This window comes from Raphanus sativus, chromosome 5, assembly GCF_000801105.2.
Source record: "Raphanus sativus cultivar WK10039 chromosome 5, ASM80110v3, whole genome shotgun sequence".
NCBI lineage: Eukaryota > Viridiplantae > Streptophyta > Magnoliopsida > Brassicales > Brassicaceae > Raphanus > Raphanus sativus.
The window spans coordinates 16192882-16215317 of record NC_079515.1 but is presented as its reverse complement, the minus strand read 5'-3'; the positions used below and the strand labels follow the sequence as shown (position 1 = coordinate 16215317).

Sequence of the window (22436 nt, the reverse complement as noted above, 5' to 3'; positions counted from 1 at the left end):
AGTTTAATAAGCTGAATTAGTTTTTAAAATTCATGAATATATGTTATCCTATATATGTAATTATTTTGAATTTTATAATTTATAAAATATTTAATAAATGGATTAAGTAACTTTATATTTATTAATTGGTATACCAATTTAATTCTGAATATGAATTTTGTATATATATAAATATTTATAGTAATTTGTTTTATTTTTCTTTAAATCAAAAAGGTATTAGACTCATTTATAATAATATTTTATATTAATTACGAAATTTATTATTTAAAAGTAATTATATATATAATTTCCATTTAAAAATAATAAAATATATTGTTACAATGTATTCTTAGACAAAGATACTTCAGAATATGTTTTCGATATCTTATTTTGAAAATATTGAAATAACATATTAGATTAGAATATATTATTAATAGTAAACATTTTAATTATATGAGAAATAATATGAAGTTAAATAATGTAATGATCCAACATTGACTTTTATAAGTATATTTGTTAGTGATTCAAAGGTAAAAAATATATATCTCATGTAAAAACTATTTTTTTGTAAATGTAAAGACCATATTTTTATTGAAAAAGTTTAGATAAAAATATATGGATCCGACTCTGTTTCTTAAACTACCGTCTCAAAATTTGGAAATTTTTGCAACAAAAAAAATTATCCATATAAAAACTTACATAATGCTCATATTAATTTGTATAATTATAAATATTGTATATATTGGTAATATATATATATATATAAATATTGGAAAATAAAAATATATAAAGTATATATAAATTTGATTTGACAGAATAGATATTTAATTAAAAATATAATTCCGCGCTTTTAAAGCGCGGATCAAAATCTAGTTTTGTATTATAACAACAACATTTGTAGATTAAATTAGGCGGTGCTTTGGGAGAATTAATGCAGTACGAGTATTCTGGAGAATCCCCGGGGAACGTGCATATATTTTCGCAATCGCTATGAGTCTTACATGAAGGTCTTAACACACATCTGTTTCTGATTGCTGAAAAAATGATAAAAAAGTAATATGAAGAAATATGAATTAATCCATTCATGTAGCATTCTCTGATATATATATAAATAGAGAAAAAAATATTACCAGTTGATTGAGAGAAAAGAAGAAAAAGGAATAAGAGCAGAGAAACAACTTGAAACCTTTGTGCTGACATTATAATTTTGGTTTTCCTTTAAGCCTTTAGATTAGATCAAATGGTAATGGTCAAATACGTTTATATAAGGGATTAAATTGGTACATTTATCCTTATTATAAATTCTTGAAAAAGAAAGATATATACAAACTTTAAAATTAGATTGGACAAAAATAAAAAATCTCATGAAATTATTGCATTAAGTATATAATATTTCTCTGCAACTAATACCCATATTTAAGTTAGACAAAAATTAAATATTATTATGAATAACTAAATATGAATGACCATTATAAATATTATTTTATAGAATATTTTAGATATATAACTAGATTTTGTTTTTAGGGGATTTAATTTCTGTCTCTTAAGAAAAATAAATAATATTATTATATATTAGAATTTTTATATTTTAAATTTAAATTTCATTTTTGCCGCATAGATATAAATTTATATTGAAAGTTTTGAATATAAGATAAATTTATTTTGAGATGTTAAATATATTTAATTTTTTAACTTGTGAAAACCATTTTTAATAAAAATTTCAATAAGTTATTTAAAATTTTATTAGGTTTTACCCATGTATTATAATGCATGTCTTAAGAAAACATGTGTTTTATTATCAATAAAATAATATTTATATGTTTCTATGTGTTATGTTGATTTAAAATATTTGTATAAAACATCATAAATTCACATATATAAGCAAGATGATGGGCTTTCAGATCTGAGTGACTTACTAGGGGAGCTAAAGAACATGGCAGTTGACATGGGAAGTGAAATTGGAAGGCAAAACAATGGTCTTGATCATCTTCATGATGATGTTGACGAACTCAATTACAGAGTGCAACAATCAAACCAACGTGCCAGCCGTTTGCTCAGGAAGTAAATGAACATAGTTATATGTTCACTCCTTCCTCTCGTGTTTCTTCTGTGGACTAGTTGCTTATCATGGTATATACGTTTCTGTCTATGTTTATACTGGATACTGAATATGAAAAAACAAAAATCTTAATAGAATACAAGCAAATATATACCACACTCTTAAGAAATACTTGTCTTATTTGGTTATCTCTTCAAGTGTCTTTCTTACAAAAATAGTAATAAAGACTCAAAACAAAAACACAAAAGTGGAAGGTAATGGCAACAGAAATAACATGTTTTCTACGAAATAACATGTTTTCTACTGCTAACAAGAATCTTCTTCAATGAAAGAGAAAAATGCTTCAGTCCTTGGATGTCATGATCTCAATAACAGCCGTCCACGTCCCAGTCACAGCTATAACAACACCAATGATGAAAATAACAACATCCACCACCTTCCTCCCAACGCTCAGCTCCTCTTTAAAAGCCTGCAAGTGGAATAGCGACGGCAAAACGAACCCAAGCACCACACAGACACTGCTCCCAACAAGAGACAAGAAGTCCGCGAAATTAGGAACTAGCAGGGCGACGAGTGTGACCACCAGCACGGTAGACCAACGGACCCAAATGGAGTAGCTAGAGCTGCAGAGACGCCGCTCTATCACCTCATACACCGGATGCATCATGAGTGGGAACGTGAAGAAGAGGTTGATCGCTAGTCCAAGCTGAACAAGAGTGCTCACCCAACCCGTCCCCAAGTTCGTGGTTATGATGTCTTTCGTCTCGTCTCCGTATGCCATGTACCCTAGCAGCCCAAACGCCCCGTACATGATCGAGATTAGCCCCATTGCTAGCCCTAAAGCTCTCCCAAACTTGTCTTTGTACTTAGCCTCTAGCTCCAAAGGAAGTACCTGTGTTCACAAATAACACATACGTTTCAACACACAACACACAGTCAAGTGCATAGTCAAGTAAAACATTTTTTACTTTTACTAAATTTATAAAAAAATATATATTTACTAGAACCAGTTCTTAATCTTTGTTAACGTTAAGAACCCGTTCTTAAGAACCTCACTTCTAAGAACCCCATTAATCATGTTCTAAAACAAGAGGTACCAATGCCTCCTAAACAATAGTCTTCTACAAAATGCCTAACCACCTAACGACTTTTTGAACATTGGTTTCAACACAGACAACACATAAGAGACATGAGATGATGTAATAGAGAGGAAAGTTGCTATCTTTATACCATTCCAATCCCTTCAAAGGCGTACACAGCGACACCCAACCCATAGAAGAAAACAGAGAAGCCACCAAATAGTCTCAAAGGAGGTCTCTTTTTAACAAAGATGAACACATCCTGAACCATAACAACCAAAGTAGCCGCCACGTCGACAACATCAGCGAATATACTCAAAGGAGCCAAATGGGTCAGCGTGGGAATCGAGTTAAGCCCCAGCTGGAAAGGGAAACAGCCCCACATGTAAACAGAACTCGGATCAAGCCCCAAGAGAATCTCAGTCCCGTGACTAAGGAGATTCGCCATGGTGGTGGCGACGAAGATCAGGTAGCTGACGCAGAACCCCGCCTGAGAGAGGACGAGCAAGACGTCGACGAGGAGGCGGCCGGCGGGGCCGCAGACGGACTCGCCGAGGTCGCCGAAGGAGGTGATGGAGGAGAAGCCGCCGGAGAGGGATTCGAGTTTGCGGCGGGTGCGGACGAGGAGCATCATGCAGAAGAAGGTGAGGGAGGAGACGAAGAAGAGGGTGAGGAGGCCGAGGAGCCATCCGGTTTTCTTGAAGGTGTAAGGGAGGCCGAGGACTCCGGCGCCGACGATGGCGATGAAGACGTTGGCGAAGGTCTTGGGCTGGGAGGAGAGGGTTCGTGGGCCGAGGAGTGGGGTGTCTTCTCGTGGGATGTAGAGGGAGTTGGAGGATGATCGGAGGGAGGGTAAGGAGTGGGTGGACGATCCCGAGTCTTGATCGTACTCCAAACCCATGACTGAAGAACAAGAACAAGACAAGATCTCTCTCTCTCTCTCTCTCTAGATGTGTGTTTGAGGCTGTGGTTTGTTGTTCGAGATGATAAAGGTGTAAACTTTTAATCTGATTTCACCACATCTCAGGAGTCTTCTTTGTTGATTTGAGAGAGAGAATATACAAAAACGACAAAGTTTTTGTTTTTTTTTTTGATCAAGTAGTGGACCGACACATGTTACTTAATTTAACCATGGACTCTTTTGTAATGAGCTGTTTGCTGGATTTAAATAATTTGGAAAGGATATTAAATAGAGATCAAATCAGAGTAAATAAGAGATTGGGGAAGGAGGGGAAGACAGGTGTATAGAAGTTTTAGAAATGATTGAGGAGGTGTCAACCAGTGGTAGGAAAGAAACGTGGAGGTTGCAGACGGCGCACGTTTCTTTTTCTTTATTTTCTTGATTTCTCCGACCAATTTCTACACGCTTCTCCTCCTCCTCTTTGGGCTCTCTCTGTCAGTCTTTGGGCCATTTGAGTGTTTCAGGAAGAGAAAGTGTACTCAAGTTGAGCTTCTTCATATCATCATCTACCGAAGAAAGTGGGGTTCAGTGTCTTCCAAAGGCATGTTCTCTCCTCTTTAGTCATAACTTGGGTTGCTTTAATGATCAAGCCTCTGTGCTTTGTGCTTTATAACTGCTTTTGTCATCTAGCTGTAGTGATCATATTGTCTGTAATCTTACTAAATTTATACTGGTTTACAACAGATGGGAAAAAAAAAGTCTAAGCTACAAGATGGGCTTCAGATTTGAGTGATCTAGAGAGGGGGAGGTAAAGAACATTGCAGTTGGCATGTGAAGTGAAACAGAAAAACAGAACAAGGGACTTGAACATCTTCATCATGATGTTGAGGAACTCAACTTCAGAGTGCAACTAAAGCAGACGCTTGGGAAGTAGATGAACAGAGTTATATATGTTCATCACATACTCTCTTTTGTTTTGATCTTGTTGGCTTGAAACTCAAAACTGTTCTTATTATGGAAAACCAAAACCATATTGCCATACAACACAAGCAACAATTTTCATGTTCTTCTGTAATCATACAGAGACAACACATAGATAATGTGTATGAATCCCATATCTATAACCTAACAGCATCAGAGCTAAAGATAGACATAAACTACAGCAAAAGTTGAGAACACTAAAATGCAGCAACTGCAAAATAGTGGGACATTTATTATTAATGATAATCAACAAAAAAAACACTCTTTATCCCTGCTCTAATCCAAGATTATTCTCTGATCCTCTCTTCACTTAATAAAGGGTACCGATGCCATCAAGACACAAAGATAACATGAGAATCGCACAAAGCAATGTTTCATAGTTGAGAAAGAACTAAGAAACATGAACCAATAACAATAATGACAAACATACATCAAACTACTGAAGCTTGAGTTCCATGATGTTCTTGGTCTTTGGAGGATACGCCAAGTAAACCTTAACCACCCTCTCTACAACCTCCAGCTGCGCCTTACCTTCATTATAAGCCTCCTCCACCTTAGAATGGTCGGTGAGATTCTTGTTCATGCGGAACCCATCCAAGGTCCTTCGCTTAGCGTACTGCCTGATGTTGTAGTCAGGGTACTGACGCCCCGCTCGAAGCAGGGAACGACAGAGGCTGATCACTTGACTTTTATCGACCATCGCAGGGAATGGAAACTAACCCCTTTATTGGTACAAAGCCTGCATAAACGAAATTAAAGCAGAAAAGTGATTAGCAGTGCCAGAAACAAAGACAGGGAAGAGTTAAGATAAAGACACAAACTTTTAACATACACCACGAAGATTTTGAAAGTGGGATTGGATTTAAGTAAAAAAGAACCAAACTTTCTCCAGAAAATCTAACATTAAACATAAGTAACACAAGCTCCATTGAAAACTATGCTAAAGAAGTAATAAAAACCCCAAACCTTTAAACAAAACCGATTAAATTGTCTCTAAAAAGACAACTTCTTTAGGAAATCAAGAAGAAGAAGCTCAAAAGCCCTACACGTACTTAAACTAAACTCCAGCTAACAACCAAAAGGGATGAGAACATCTAATAAAACAAGAGGATCCGACCAAACTCACAACTGTCTACACCAATAATAAGCATAGAGTATGAGTGATTAGCAGTGCCAAAAACAAAGACAAGTCAAGATAAGTGCTAAAGCCACGAACTTTGACATATGACAATAAGATTTTGTACACAGTGTAATTGGATTAAATCAGAAAAAAAAACGAACTTTCTCCAAATAATCAAACATTAACATAAGTAACACTAGCTTCACTGATAAAAACCAAAACAATTAAACAAAATCGATTAAATAAACTCAAAAGCAACCTTTTTAGAACAATCAAGAAGAAGCTTAAAATCCCTACACATACTTAACAGTTGCTAAACTCTACCAAAACCTATAGAATTTGCAGCCAACAACCAAATGAGACGAGAACATCTAATTCACACAAGAGGATCCGATCAAATTCACCAGATTTTAATTAACACCAAACAAGCATAGAATCTGAGGAAACGAATCTCCAAATTCGTATAAACATACCAAAACGAAAACGCCGAAGTGCACACGTCGTCGACAAATGGGGGAAGGAGCTTGGCGTTGGCGTTGAGGTTCTCTGTGTTTGACATAAACCTAGTTAGTTAATCCGAAATTGAACCGGGAAACGATAAAAATCCGGTTTAGTAATGGGCCTGAAACTGAGGCCCGTTATATTGGGCTGATTAAGTGATAAGCCTTTCTTGTATTCTCTGTATGACACAATAGGGAGACATGTTTCAATTTCTTAGGTACGTTGAGGGCAACATGTTTCAAACAAGGCCTGAACCCAATTGGTATACCCACAAAGTTTTAGAAGTTTCTGATGCTGATTTTGCCGTCTGATTACTTCTAGAGAAAACGTCTCAGAACTACTACCTAGAGATGGTTCCACTTCAGACATATTTTTTTCTTTTCATTATTATGTATTTGTGTGGTCTTCATGATCTTTGCAAATGGAACAAAGCTCATAAACTACAAATTTTTATCTTCACATTGTATAGTTAAAGACACATTCCACTAATCTATATTCCTCTTTAATCAAATAGAGGTATCAGTTCAACAGTTTTAATATGATTCTTGATCTGTCCTTGAAAGAACGGATATATTTCTGTTTTAGTTTTATTTTTAAAAATTTAATTTTTATTTCATATTCTTTTGTAATTGTATTTATGTTTTTTCGTAAGCATATTTGTATATAATTAAAGGTAGTTATATGATATATCTGGATAATCATTTAGATAAACTTATAAAATAAGTTGGATATTTGTATTTCATATTCTTTTGTAATTGTATTTATGTTTTTTTGTAATCATATTTGTATATAATTAAAGGTAGTTATATGATATATCTGGATAATCATTTAGATAAACTTATAAAATAAGTTGGATATAACTTTTTATCAATTGGTGATGATCCAGTTTTAATAGTTTTGATAATTAATAGATAGACCAAAATGACAAACACATTTATTATTAAATAGATCTACAGTAACATAAATAAGATATTTAATAAATGAAAATAAAACTTAAATATGAAGAGATATAGTTATAAAAGTTGACATCTCTCTCCCTCTCTCATAAGACTTTCTCTAAAGGAAAGATTTCTTCTCTCTCTGTTGTTTTATGTGTGTTTACTTTCCTAACAATCAAACCTACTTTTCTTCTTTCATAAATTCGTTTCCCAAAGTAAAGAGAAACTAGTCTCCCTTGGTAAGGCAACCTTCTTGTTTATATATTTGTTTTCTTCTCTTCTTTTGTTGATTATTTTCTTTATCTTCTTCTGTTTGTAATTCTCTGAGAATTAGGTTTTCATTTCTTGAGCAGCAATCTAAAGGTATCGTTCTCTGAATCCTTGATTTCTCTGTGTTTTGCGTTTTGGTTAGGTTTGAGTTTGAAAACTGTTGGAACTGTTTAAAGCGTGTAGATTTCCCGTTTGAATTGTGTCACGATCAGATTACAGTTTTGTCTTTTAGGTATTGATGTCATTGATGATCTGTTGACGACGTGCATCACACACATGTTTTGACTAACACTCTTGAAAGTCAACATGTTTCCTTCACTGGATGTTGATTCCTTACATTTAAATAAAAATGTCGAAATGAAAAAGAATGTTTAAATTTTCCTTTGATTTGTTCTCTATGATGTCAAATGATCAGAATATGTTAACTTGAGTACAGAAAGAAAAATTATTTTAATGTGATCTGTTCATAACTAATCACTCTTCTGGATATTGGTTTGTTTATAAACCTTGAACTTGCTTGGATTGGATGTTTTTGGTTATGCACTGACTCTTGTATCCTCTACAGGTTTTGTTGGGTTGCAATGGCTGACGACAATAATACTTCGGAGGTCAAAGAGATAGAGAACTGTTCCCTTCCAGAGATGTCTGAAGAAGGTTCTGTGGAAACTGTAGTTGTAAAGGACGTGGGACCTGTTGAAGATGTTGTTATATCTGTGGCATCCAAGGGTCAAGAAGAGTGTATATCAGAGACAAATGAAGTGCCTGTGTCTAAGCCACCACGTGCGAACTCGAGTGGACACTCAACTGGAGCTACACGAGCAGGTAAACCGCAGGTTAAGTCCCGTTATCGCGGTGATCATCATGTGAGCTCAATTCATGATCACTGTAAACATGGGACACATGGCAAGAGGTGTGATCAACATGATGATGCGGTGAAACCATGGAAGGTGTTGAGGAGAAAGAGTGCTGAAGCCTCGGAGAGTACTGTAAAAGTTGAGACTTCAGGTCTGAGAAGGAAGCCGTTGGCAAGTGTGGCCAAACCAGAGAGCTCTGTGGCTGCAAAGAGAGATGGTGAGATGGCGACATCTGCTGATGGTTCAAGCGTTAAAAACAATGATAAAGCTAAGAAGAACAAAGGAACCAAGAGTACTCTAACTGGTTCAGATTCTGCTGTAAAGAAGGTTTCAAGAATCAGTGACGCTGAAAGTTCTAAGGTTTCTGCTCCAAAGAGTGTGAAGAACAAGGAGAAGGCAAAGACTCAGACAATTAGCGGTGAAGATGTAAAAGAGAAGACTGTGTGTGTTGTTGAAGCTAGCGTCAAAGGTGTTCAGAATGAGAAGCAAAGTGGTGATGCAGAGGTTGAGGCAGATCAAACCCCTGAGAAGAAGACAAGGCCTAAGAGGATGTCAGGTGTAAAGGTGAATCCATCTAACCAGCTGAGTTTCAAGAAAGGCAAGACTCTTGAACCAAAACCTGAGGACTCTTCTCCTAAATGGATCAAGTTCAGAAAGAAGGTTGTGCAGGAACTGAAACCTCAGACCGAAGGGAAGAAGAAGAAGCTGAAAGGTATCGAGGCAAGAAGTGATTCTTGTGAAGGAAGCAAACGTGAGAAAGTTGTTCTAAGGCATCAAAAGGTAGAAGGGAAGAAGAAAATGATGACACTGTTCAACAATGTGATCGAGGAGACAATGAATAAGTTGACAAAGGTGAGGAAGACCAAAGTGAAAGCTCTTATTGGTGCTTTTGAAACTGTAATCTCTCTTCAGGACACTAAGACACCTCAGAGTAAGGCCACAACATTTTCGTCTAAGGTTTAACAGTGAAACAAACAAAAACTTATATGTATTTTGAAGTTGCAAAGCTTTCAAGTTTTTATCTCTTTTCCATAATTAAAAAAAAAATAAAACAGTTTGTTGTTTCCTACAATCACGATACAGCCAGCTTATATAGATCCATGTTCATTGCATGACTAACAACAGTGAGCTCAATTCTCTTGTAGAAACAGAGATTATAAATGTGTTGTTAATTAGGCAACACGTTTGATGGATATTGCGTTCAGTATTGGCATGTTTAGTAACACCAATTATTTTTTTTCATATATATATTTTAGTGTTATAGGTTTTGAAACTATCTGGAATATTATGCAATTCTCTGAAAAAAATATATTGTAGATGGTCTCGCCGTGATTTATAAATGCAAGAACTAAATCTTACCAATTTCAATTTGCGTAGAAACCATGTGCCCCCAAACTTTCCTCTCAATCCTAACCTCGCACCTTGTTTTTCCCTTGCTCCGATCACCTCTCCAGTGCTGTTCGTCGCTGTGGGAGGGCTCATGCCGACCCCGTCACATCCAAAACCATCTCCGGAGTGAAGATCTGTTGGTGATGTGACTTTTCCGGTGCGTCGTCTTCGCAGATGGCATGTTTTGACTCGTCAAAGCTGAACGGAATTTTCGACGCTGTGCCTCTAGCGACTGTGCCGCCGCTTCATCCTCTTCAACAACAAAGCAAATGTTTCCACTCCTGACGTCTGGATCTTCTCGCCGGTGAAGATAATGTCGTTTCGGCCTCTGCCTACAAAGTCTCTCTGGGTATGTGTTGCCTAAGTCAGAGGTCTCGGGATCTCGGACTGGTTGCGATAGAATCATATATGTCGCTCCGTCGAGTCAAGATTAGGTGGTTAGCTGCTCAGTGATGCATATCCAAAAATGGTTAGCTGCTGCTGGGTACGTGTTGTCTAAGTTAGAGGTCTCGGGACCTCGGACTGGTTGGGATAGGGTCATATATGTCGCTCCGTCAATCAAGATTAGGTGGTTATTTGCATATCTAAAAACTTTCAAATAGCTTCAAAACACAGAAAATTAGTAAAAGATTAGATATATATACTATTACAGAAAACACATAAATATATATCAAGTGGAAGATGATAAACATCTAATTAAAAACCTGCAAAACAAAATATATATAAATGAGAGAGATATGAGGCAAAAATGAGAAATTGATAAAAAAAAAAGTTAGTGTCCTCAAGCTCAAAGAGATTAGAGAGATAGGTTAGAGAGTTTTTATATTGAAAAACATTACATTTTTGTTGCATCTATTTGAAAGGAATAGAAAGAAGAGAAGAATGTGTAAAAAAGTTTAGAGAGAGATTGGAAAATTTTAGTTAAATAAGAGTTTTATGCAAAAAGAGTTTACTAAGTGAAGAAAAATCAGACATGAAAACATATCAAAACGCTCAGATCTATTATGGAAGAGGAAACATGGAAGAAGACTCCATCAGAAGACTTTCATGGAAGTATTCAGGCACATTATATATTAGAAAACTTCCCAGAAGTCTTTCAAAGTCTTCCAAATCTGAAAAATTTACATATCCAAACCCAGATCTGAAAGACCCGAATATCTAAAAATGTTCAAATGACTTCAAAACAAAGAAAATGAGTGAAAATTTTACACCTTCTCCATATATAAAGATGCAACAAAAATGTAATGTTTTTAACTATAAAATTCTCTAAACTCTCTCTAATCTCTTTGTGCTTGAGAACACTAAACTTAATATCAATTTTTCTTTATAGATAGAGAATGTGTAAATTTTTCTTTATATATGGAGACGTTTTTTTTCATTTAGGTCAAATATTTTCGATTCAGAAGACTTTCATCAAAGAACTTCCTAGAAGTAGTCTAGCCAGTAAATATTATTCATCAGACTTCTTGGGAGTCGTCTAGACCCTAAATATAAACACTAAACATAATTAACTAATTAAACACTTCATTAAACTTAAGTTTAAATTAAAAAGTGTTTATTACGCATAGAACTAAACACATATTGGTCAAAATTTAATTTTTAAAAAAAAATGTTAACCTTCCAAATTTTAACCCTAAGAAAACCTATAATACTACAACATATGTTATCAAACCCTAAGCCAAAAATACTATGATTCACTATATTCACTCATCTTTGTTAAAACAATTCAATTTTACTATGTTTTAATTTATATCATTTACAAATGGAGTAAATTATATTTTAAAAGACTTCCGAGAAGACTTTCCAGAAGTCTTTTAAAGTCTTCTAGATCTGAAAAACCTGCATATCCAAACTCATATCTGAAAAATCTGCGTATCCAAAAATGTTCAAATAACTTCAAAACACATAAAATTAGTAGAAGAATAGATAGATGTACTTTTAAAGAACACACATAAATACATATCCAAGTGGACGATGAGAACCATCTGATTAAAAACCTGCAAAAAAGATAGACTAGTGAGAGAGACATGGACAAAAAATGAAAATTTTTCATATAAAATTTAGTGTTTCATGTTTTAAGAGATTAGAAAGAGATTGAGAAATTTAGTTTGGGAAAAAAAATAAGAGCTTTATGCAAAAAAATTACTAAATGAAGAAAAATCAGACATGAAAACTTACAAAAACGCTCAGATCTGTTATGAAAGAGGAGACATAGAAGAAGTCTTTCAGATCTGAAAAATCTGCATATCCAAACTTAGATCTGAAAGACCTGTATATCCAAAGACGTTCAAATGGCTTCAAAATAGAGAAAATGAATGGAAGCTTAGATAGATATACTTTTATAGAACACACAAAAATATATATTTAAAGTTTATAGATCTACTTTTAAATGAGTGGAAGATGAGAACCATGTGATCAAAAACATGCAAAAACAAGATAAACTAGTGAGAAAGACATGAGACAAAAATGAGAAATTGATATAAAGTTTAGTGTTCTCAAGCTCAAAGAGATTATAGTGTTTTCTAGTGAAAAATATTACATTCTTGTTACAGCCATTTGAGAGGAAGCGAAAGAATGTGTTAATTTTTCTTTATATATGGAGAAAAAATTTCATTTAGGTCAAATATTTTTGATTCAGAAGATTTTCAAAGATGTCTTCAAATTCGTAAATACTATTCATCAGAAGATTTCCTGGAAATCGTTAAACCATGAACTTAATTAACTAACTAAACACTTCATTAAACTTAAGTTACAAGTTAAAAAATGTTTATTACATATAGAACTAAACACATAAATGTCAAAATTTATTTTTTCAAAAAAATATTAAGTTTACAAAATTTAATCCTAAGAAAACATACAATATTACAACATATGTTACTGAACCCTAAACCAAAAAATACTATTACTTACTATATTCACTCATCTATGTTGAAAACAATTCAATTTTACTATACTTTAATTTATATCATTTACAAATATTTATAATTATATGATTTCAATTTTCCCGCACCGAAATATTTTTCATAAAATTTATAGTTATTTTTAAGATATACTATACTAGAAAACCTTCCTCAAAGTCTTCTAGAAGACTTACAGAACCTCTAAAAATTTACAAGAACTTTGAAAAAAATTTGGGGGTTATATTTGTAAAAATCAATTCTGTTTTTTTGTTTGGTTATAAAGGGTTGGTTATAATTTCACTAGGCTTTTAGGTTAGTTTTGCATTTGGTTGAAGTTTGGATATATTTTTGCATTTAAAATCAAGTTTTGAGTCATATTTGGCAAATTATTCTATTATTTTTAAATGTATTTAATAAAAATATATTGAATCAAATTATTGAATTAGGTTTGACCTGGTCGAATCATATTAAATTGACCCAAATAACTATCTGGTTTACTTTCTGGTCCGATTTTAAAAACATTGTTCCTAGGTAATAATAATAAGTAATAATATATAACATTTTCTTATAGGTAGTTATTTTCAAACTATAATAGGAACTAGAATTGAACCCGCACGTTCGTGCAGATAAGTATTAGTTTTTAAAATAATATTTAAAATAGAAAATAAATTATGATTTATGTAACCAAATATTATTTCGAAAATAATATATATCGGAAATTTATTTTGGATAAAAATGTACTAATCATATATGCACCACATATTTTTATTTATTTATTTAAAATGCAGTGTTCTATTAATAGTTTTTATAAACATTTTTATATGAATTATTCCTAATTTTTTAGTTGTATTCTAAAAACAAATTATGTACTAAATAAAATTAGTTATTATTATATTTGAAATTATTTTTTATTTAATGTATTATATCTTAGTTTTCTGTTGTATTTACTATAAAATGAAATGTATAATGATACAACAAATAAATTATTATCTTTTTTGTTATATAAAATTTTAATATGATAACTTTTAAAAGAACTGGGCTATAATAAATTTCAAAATTATTACCCAAAAATACATACAGGCCTAGATTAAATATGGTAAAATATAAAAAATAATTGCATGATAAAAATTGATTAGATTTTTACCAGAAATGTTATTGTTTGGATCTATATTGCCTTTTATTAGGAAAATATTATATCATACATGCATAAATTTAGGATATACTGTTAAATTTTAGTTAGTGGTCTAACATAGACTTTTTATGGTAGATAAAATTATGACTCTATTTTAATATAGTTGACTAGATTTTGACCCGCCCTTTAAGGGCGGGTATATTTTTTGTTGGAAAATTATTTTACGTAATAAAATTTATGATTTTTGATAAATTATATATTTTAACATTTTATGAAGTTTATCTTAAATCTACTTATATGACTTATTTTTGTTATTTTCAATATGACTAAATTTTAGAAGACTCTAAATAATTCTAACCCGTAATATGATTTTATTTATTTATACCGAAGTTAATATTATTTTACACTGATTTTTTTTAATTTAAATAAAATATTTTATATTTTCAATTCTTTTATTGAAAAATTCATTTGTGCGTTTCAAAATATTTTCTATAATTTTATTAAATTTCAAGGACAGATTCATAAACCGTCATCTACTTTAATAGTATAGATATCAGGCTGCATTAACAGTGAAATATGTAGATGAAGCAAGACTAAAATGATCTAAAAATGTGTTTCAAAATATATTTTTTTGCAAGTATTTCGCATGACTATTTACTATTGTGTTTGTTTTCCTTTTTCTTACATAATTTAAGCATTTTGTGTAAATAGGAATCCAATACATCAAAATTTTGTTTATTCTAATTAAGATAAATTGAATGTAACAAAATGAGTTAATGAATGTTGTATTCGGTTAATATTTTTAGTCTGTAACATGTTTTAGCCGATCATCTAACTTTTCTATATATTATGTTACAAAGCTGGTTGTAGTTTCAGTTTTGAGGATAATTCAGTTACAGTATTAAAGTCTGAATAGAGATTGCAAATCTCGTGGCCCATCGTGTTTTATATATGAAGCTAAAAATTCGGTCGCAATACTGGTTTTGAGTCAACCGAGGGATCTTCTACATTGATATCTTGAGTTTGTTTAGTTAGAGAATATCTCCTAACAGTATGGCTTTTTGCTTTTTGGATGAATAGATAATCTGTTGGTAGAACTTGAATTTAGACCAAAGCTGAATTATTTTAAATATATCGTTTACGAATATTAGTTCGATTTTTCTATGTAGTCCACATAAGACATATTATATATTTGTCAACCAACACCAAATGAAATAATGAATATTCACAAACTCAAGAATAAATTTTATATGGTAAACTTTTCTAATTTTCTGACTGATAGATCATCATGTCTGATGTAGTTTCAAAAATATTCATTTGTTTAGACATAGTAAATAATATATTAATGTTCCTCTGCAAAGTTTATTAACATCAACAAAACTAAATATCATTTATGCATGTTTTGTAATTGTCGATAGAGACATTGTCAATAACTGTTAGGAGTCATTGAAAATAATAGAGACTTCATAATTTAATATACGGTTTATATTAATGTATCACAAGTATACGGTGTTGAAGATCAATTCGAATAGAAGGAGATTAATATCTTAGGTATCATAATAATAAATGAACAATAATAGGCGATTAAAGTATTAATAGGAAATATAGTTTTGAGATTATCCTTAATTATAGTTTAGATGGTCTACTTTTCATTTCCTAAACTACCCTTAATGAATTTTGGTTTTTAAAGTAAAACTGATGGCACAAAAAGTAATATTCCAAGGAAACCTAAGGGTAAATCCATAAAAGGGTTTCTGATTTAATAGTATTGATTCCAAGCAATGTCTAAGAATGTGTAGCTATTTAAAATTTATAGGTAATTATTTTAGAATTATGCTTTTAAAATGTATTTAGAATAGATAAATCAATTCAAAAACACTTTTGTTATATAGAGACACCTTACTGTTATATTTTTTCAAATATCTATATGTATAGTCACCTCTTTCAATTTATGGGTAGTTAAATTAAAAATATACTTTTATAATATAATTTGAATAGATACAGTAGTTAAAATAAACACTTTTATTATAGCAAGACACTTTAACTATATTAAAAATAAATCTAAGATAAATATGAATAGTCATATCTTTTTAGTTTGTAGGTAGTTATTTTTAAAGATACACTAGATTTTGACCCGCACGCCCGTGCGGGTGTATATTTTTATAAAATATGTTGTTTTTATGTTAATATTAGAGTTGGACAAAAATCTGAATTTAAAAGTTCGAACCGATCCCGATTCAAAAAGAAGTACAAAATCCGAACCGAAATTGATTAAATATAAAAAGTTTTGTATTTAGATAACTGAAACCGAATCCGATCTGAACCAAAGTATTTCAGATACCTGAATGTATTCGAAATATATTTATATACTTATATATATTATTTTTAGACTTAATATATATAAAAACATCCATAATATATATGGTACTTATAAATTGGTTTAAATAATTAAAAATATATATAAATAGTTAAATGTAAACATTTAAAATAGTTAAAGTATACTCAAATCACTAAAAATACTTAATATAATTATTGATTCTCTATCCAAATATTTAAATCAAACCAATTTATATGTTATGTTCAATTATTCTGATATATGTTATTCAAATTTATGTGTAATATATTATTTTGTTTATATATTTTGAGAAATTTAAAGTATATAATGAATTTAAATGGGTTATCCAAACTTGAACAAACCCGCAAAGATCTGAATTGAATTCGAACAAAAAATTAGAAATATATGAATGTAATTGAAATCTTTGACCCCGAAAACCCGAAACCCAAGCAGACCTAAACCGAACCCGAATGGGTACCCGTACGCCCACCCCTAATTCACAATCTGTTTTTTTTTCTCTTTAAAACACACATCAAACATATAATTAACAGTATTTTATATGTACTATCATATAAATAATCACATATATTATATTTTCAATAATCCCATATATTGAAAACATTTTTAATAATGGTTATTGGAAAATATTTTAGTAAAAATATTTTTTTGAATATATGTATATTTTAAATCAATTCAAAAACACTTTTGTTATATAGAGACACCTTACTGTTATATTTTTTCAAATATCTATATGTATAGTCACCTCTTTTCAATTTATGGGTAGTTAAATTAAAAATATACTTTTATAATATAATTTGAATAGATACAGTAGTTAAAATAAACACTTTTATTATAGCAAGACACTTTAACTATATTAAAAATAAATCTAAGATAAATATGAATAGTCATATCTTTTTAGTTTGTAGGTAGTTATTTTTAAAGATACATTTACAATGGAAAGATACAATTGTCTACACTAACTAATACACAATATAAGTAGTCGCATATTTTCAATTTATAGCTATTTATTTTAAAAAGACATTTTCTAATATAAACTGAATAAACACATTAGTAAAAACAAAGACACCTGAACTATTTTAAAATTTCAATAAAATCAATATGAATAGTCAAATCTTTTCAATTTATAGGTAATTACTTTTAAAAGATACTTTTAGATCGGAAAGATACTACTCTTTACACTAACTAATACACAACTCTTGTAATAAATAATTATACAAAGACACTTTTTGGGATATTTGTTTTGAAAACTAATATATCACTTTTGATAAAAAGACACAACACTTAAAGCTAACTAGATCTCGATCCGCACAACCATGCGGGTGATTATTTTCATTTTTATACATGTAACTATCTTGTTTACATTAGTGATATATAATTTTAATATTTACCTTATTAATAGTTTTATAGAATTTTAAAATATAACAATTTTATAGTTTGCATGCAGTAATTTATTTATTTTTTGTTTCAAATTATTAGTGATATCTCTCTTATTAAAACATGAACACTAATTAAAATATTACACTCTTTGATATTTACGATAAAATCCATTCAAATTAATATTAACTTAGATATTAATTTCCTTAAAAGTATACTTGTATTTTAGGTTTTGATCATACATATATGTTAATCAAATTATTTGTATGATTTGAATATGTGACTAAATAAATATAATTTATGCTGATGACAAAAATTGGTATAATAACTATTGCATTTACAAAATTTCACAAGATAAAAAATACAAAACAATCACATTAATGAATAGTATATGAATATGGTTTATATAAAAGTAAACTTGATTATTTTTGTAAACAGAACAGTCATATACTTCTATCATCGAAATATGAAATAAAACCATCTATTATATTTAATAACATTTAAAATAGCACTTAAAATAGAAACTGAATGCACTTTTAAAATAGCATTTGTAGACCTATTGTACATATTGATGACATATTTTTCAGTCATGTGATACAAATATTAACAAATCTTAATGGTTAGAGATCTTTTAATATTATATAATTTATATCACAAACTAATACAAAATTGTACATGGGTTTAATATAATTAAAAAAATATTTGGATACTTAAAATGTTTATTTTAATAAAAATAAAATATACATCTAGTCTACTATTAATTACGAAATTAATTAAATATTTAAAATATTTATAAAGTGAAAAACGAATTGTTACATTAATATTTTAAATAAATATGAATATATTTATATAGTAAATAAATAGATTTGAAAAGATTTTATTTGGATGTAATTAAGAGAAATCTAGGAATATCTATTTATAATTTATTAAAGAAACAAATATGTCTATGTATATCATTAATGAATAAATGAGTTGTGATTTCTAGTAAGTGTCCACTTTATTAAATATCACACATGGATGAGAAGTCATGACTTCTCTTTTAATATATATATACTTTTTAATTGGCATTTTGGAAATGCACAAATATAAATTGACAACTTCTTTTCATCTAATATATAGGTATCATTTTCATTTAATAATTATTTTATTATTTTATATGCAGCAAAATAATTGTTTTAACCTGTAATAGGAATTCCAAGCAAAGTCTAGGAATGTGTAGCTATGTTAAATTTATAGGTAGTTATTCTAAAATGATAATTTTACAAAATGTTTTAATAGATACATCAATTCAAAAAACACTTTTATTATAGAAAGACACCTTGCTATTTTAATTTTTTAAATATCTATATGTATAGTCACATCTTTTATGGGTAGTTAAATTAAAAAGATGCTTTTATAATATAATTTTTAATTAGACACAGTGGGTAAAATAAACACTTCTATTATAGAGAGACACTTTAACTCTTTTAAAAACTTTAATAAAATAAATATGAATACTCATATTTTTTCAACTTGTTGATAGTTATTTTAAAAGATACTTTTACAATGGAAAGACACAACTCTTTACAGTAACTAATACACAATATAAATAGTCACATCTTTCAATTTATAGCTATTTATTTTTAAAAGAGACTTTTTAATATAATTTGAATAGACACATCATTAAAAACACTTTACTTATAAAAAGACACCTTAACTATTTTAAAAACTTTTCAAAGATCAATATAAATAGTTACGTTTTTCAATTTATAGGTAGTTATTTTTTAAAGATATTTTACAATGGAAAGATACAACTCTTTACACTAACTAATATACAACTCTTTTAATAAATAATTGTACAAAAACACTTTTGGGATATTAAATTTGCAAACTAATATATCCTTTTGATGAAAAAACAACACTTAAAGCTAATACTTTTTAAATTGACATTTTGGAAACATACAAATATAAACTGAAAACTTCTTTTCAAATAATGCAACTTTTAGAAATGAAAACACATCCTTTCAACTTAATAGTGCAGCGATTCACAACCTTTGGAATTAAATGAGATTGCTATAATAGATTATTCATTATGTGATAATCAATGCACAGTAAATAAAATAGTCATCCTAATATACCTAAATTTATTGTTTCTTTTGTAGTATTATAATATTCATACAAAGAACTAACTATTATGAGGAAACAAATTATTGATAAAAGAATCAAACTAATATATTGACCAAAAAATGTTGACACATGTTAATAAAAGATTTAGATTATTTTGCATATCTATCAAGACTTGACTATAATTTTCCGTTAACATTTTTAATTATTTGGTTCATTATATCAATTCAAATATTATTATTTTGGTAATATATATTAAAACATAACATTTGATACATTGTTCTTTGACTCTGTGGGCTCAAAAGTTTTCTAAATTTTATATAAATTCATTCCTCTGATCCAACAAACTATCACAAAACCAAACTCATATATATAAGCTGGTAAATATGAGTAATTCGATTTTTATAGTTTCTATCCTTTTCGTGGCCATAATTTCCCCAATTTTCAGTGCTAAAATGGTGTATAGTATCACTTGTGTAATGGCGAGAGACTTGGTGATACCATGTTTGATCTTGCAACCAGGTCAGCTGCCAACAAGACCTTGTTGCGATGCTCTTCAAGACATAGAGTTCAAAGCACAGACGAAACAGATTCGACAATTTTATTGCAATTGCTTTAAAAGTGTTATCCATTCAGATCCGTTTAAAAAACTTATACCCTTGCCTGACCTCTGTCAGATTCCTGTAGCTGGGATTTTAACCCCACCTAATGGTTGTAATAGGTATGATTAATTTATATATATATATTTAGATTAATAATTATAAAAATTAAATTTTATGAAACAAAAAAATTGTGACGTGCAGATTGAAATCTTCCACCAATATTTATAGTCGTGTTTTCCAACTTCTTAATAAATATAAATGAGATGTTTTCTTTTATTCTTTAGTTAATTTATAGTTTAAATTTTCTAAATTTTATATGAATTTGTTTCTCAGCATCGGAGTCTGAAGCCAAAACGAAGAGGAATATGCAAGGAGCAAGAAGATTAATACAATTACTAATGTATCGAAATATTTTCCAATAATAAGATAACATTCCGTCTTTTTAAATCATTCATGAGCATGTTTTCTTTAATTAAGCGACAAAATTCAGCGACTATAATAGAAACAACATAACACTAACATGATGTGAAAACACCCGTTGTTGAGATTAGTGGTAAGAGAACCAGAGATAACATGTCTCTAGTGCTATGCTTTGTATTGAACAATGCAGTGCACGAGAACCCCATAAAAAAGGAAAAAAATAGAACCCCCATTTAACTAAGCTTGGAAAGTAACCAAACCATAAATCTACAATTAAACAAATATCTGTTTGGACGGTTTATTTAATACAGTTTGGTCCGATTTAGGTAAAATTGTATAAAATTTTGTTCAAAACAAGACTTTGTTTGGTACGGTTAATCAATCAAGCACGACAAGCTGGGGTTCGAAGGTTTTGAGAGTGGACTCTGTGCTGGTCTGTTGTTAAAAGATTATGACATCAAGAACTTGGCATATGGTTATGGGATGAAGAGCATTTCCAAATCCAATCCATATTTACACAATTTTATAGAGTAATGTTTTATTGTTTATTCATTCCATGTCTAACTCTATTTTGGAGTAAAATATGTAGTGGAGTTGAAGATGTTTTATATACAGTTTTTGTGGACCAAATTATAAAGCACCCAATTTTTCATTATTTTAATTTAATTTTTTATAGTTTCAGTAGTGTTAGTGACCATTATTTCCCCACTTTTCAATGTTAATATGGTGTATAGTATCACTTCTGACATGGACTAGACAAGGTGAAACCATGTTTACGGCATGTAGTAGGTGAGAAGCCAACAGCTACTTGTTGTGAGGCTATTAACAGCACAACCCGCCTAGCACCAACGAGACTGACTCGTCGAGATATCTGCAAATGTTTCTAAGATGCTGCACAATCATCTCCATATTTAAACCTTATCAACGTGCCTGAACTCTATCATATTTCTCCAATTATGCCTTTCACCCCATCAGTAGACTGCGATAGATAATTTTAATAATTATATTCTTTTATTTAGTTTAATAATTGTAAAGCATTTGTATTTATGTGATACTAAAAATTTTTAAGTGTAGTTTGAAATCTTTCACCAGTATTTTATAGTCATGTTTTCTAACTTCTTGATAAATAAAATTAAATATTATTTTTTGTTAATTTATAATTTAACTTTTCTGATTTTCTTTATAAAATTGTTTTGCAGGATTCAGAATATGTAAGGCGCAAAGAAGATTATGGATGTGATAATATATGTACTATCAAATTTTCTAAAATAATGAGATAAAATAGTTTTTTTCTTGATTATACATGAGCATATTTTCTATTATTAAGAGAGAAGACATATAAATAAATTCAATCATTTTTTATTCATGAGATCTTTTTGTTATTTGAATAAAATGTCATTTCAATCATAATTTTTAACTTAATACAATACCAAACTAGGTATAAATGATTAATCTATAATGTTAATGAGACCACATTT

At 30.1% G+C, this 22436-nt stretch overlaps 2 protein-coding genes and 1 non-coding gene across 4 annotated transcripts; 1 reads left to right on the top strand and 2 right to left on the bottom strand.

The window, feature by feature from the left end:
• Positions 1 to 2199: 2199 nt before the first annotated feature.
• LOC108812566 (amino acid transporter AVT3A) lies at positions 2200 to 4258 on the bottom strand. Its single transcript, XM_018584855.2, has 2 exons — positions 3269 to 4258; positions 2200 to 2930 (listed from the first exon to the last, which is right to left on the bottom strand). Exons 1-2 carry the CDS (start codon positions 4016 to 4018, stop codon positions 2382 to 2384), a joined length of 1299 nt encoding a protein of 432 aa, XP_018440357.2. The 5' UTR covers positions 4019 to 4258; the 3' UTR covers positions 2200 to 2381.
• A 929-nt stretch (positions 4259 to 5187) lies between these two features.
• Positions 5188 to 6685, bottom strand: LOC108812567 (uncharacterized). Its single transcript, XR_008946546.1, has 2 exons — positions 6593 to 6685; positions 5188 to 5738 (listed from the first exon to the last, which is right to left on the bottom strand). It is a non-coding gene; the product is annotated as an uncharacterized LOC108812567 (transcript).
• A 1003-nt stretch (positions 6686 to 7688) lies between these two features.
• Positions 7689 to 9751, top strand: LOC108809555 (uncharacterized). Of its 2 annotated transcripts, XM_018581692.2 has the most exons (3): positions 7696 to 7797; positions 7893 to 7921; positions 8394 to 9751. In XM_018581692.2, the coding sequence occupies exon 3, from the start codon at positions 8410 to 8412 to the stop codon at positions 9643 to 9645; it is 1236 nt and encodes a 411-aa protein (XP_018437194.2). In that variant the 5' UTR covers positions 7696 to 7797; positions 7893 to 7921; positions 8394 to 8409; the 3' UTR covers positions 9646 to 9751. The 2 variants fall into 2 exon arrangements, with proteins under 2 accessions (XP_018437195.2, XP_018437194.2); XM_018581693.2 differs by lacking the exon at positions 7893 to 7921 and having other exon boundaries at positions 7689 to 7797.
• Positions 9752 to 22436: the final 12685 nt, after the last annotated feature.

Excerpts from the sequence above, each read along its gene's own strand:
- LOC108812566 (XM_018584855.2), bottom strand. The coding sequence starts at position 4,018 with ATGGGTTTGGAGTACGATCAAGACTCGGGATCGTCCACCCACTCCTTA. Across the intron at positions 2,931-3,268 it reads CCTTTGAAGGGATTGGAATG|GTACTTCCTTTGGAGCTAGA; the intron begins GTATAAAGATAG and ends TTGTGAACACAG.
- LOC108809555 (XM_018581693.2), top strand. The coding sequence starts at position 8,410 with ATGGCTGACGACAATAATACTTCGGAGGTCAAAGAGATAGAGAACTGT.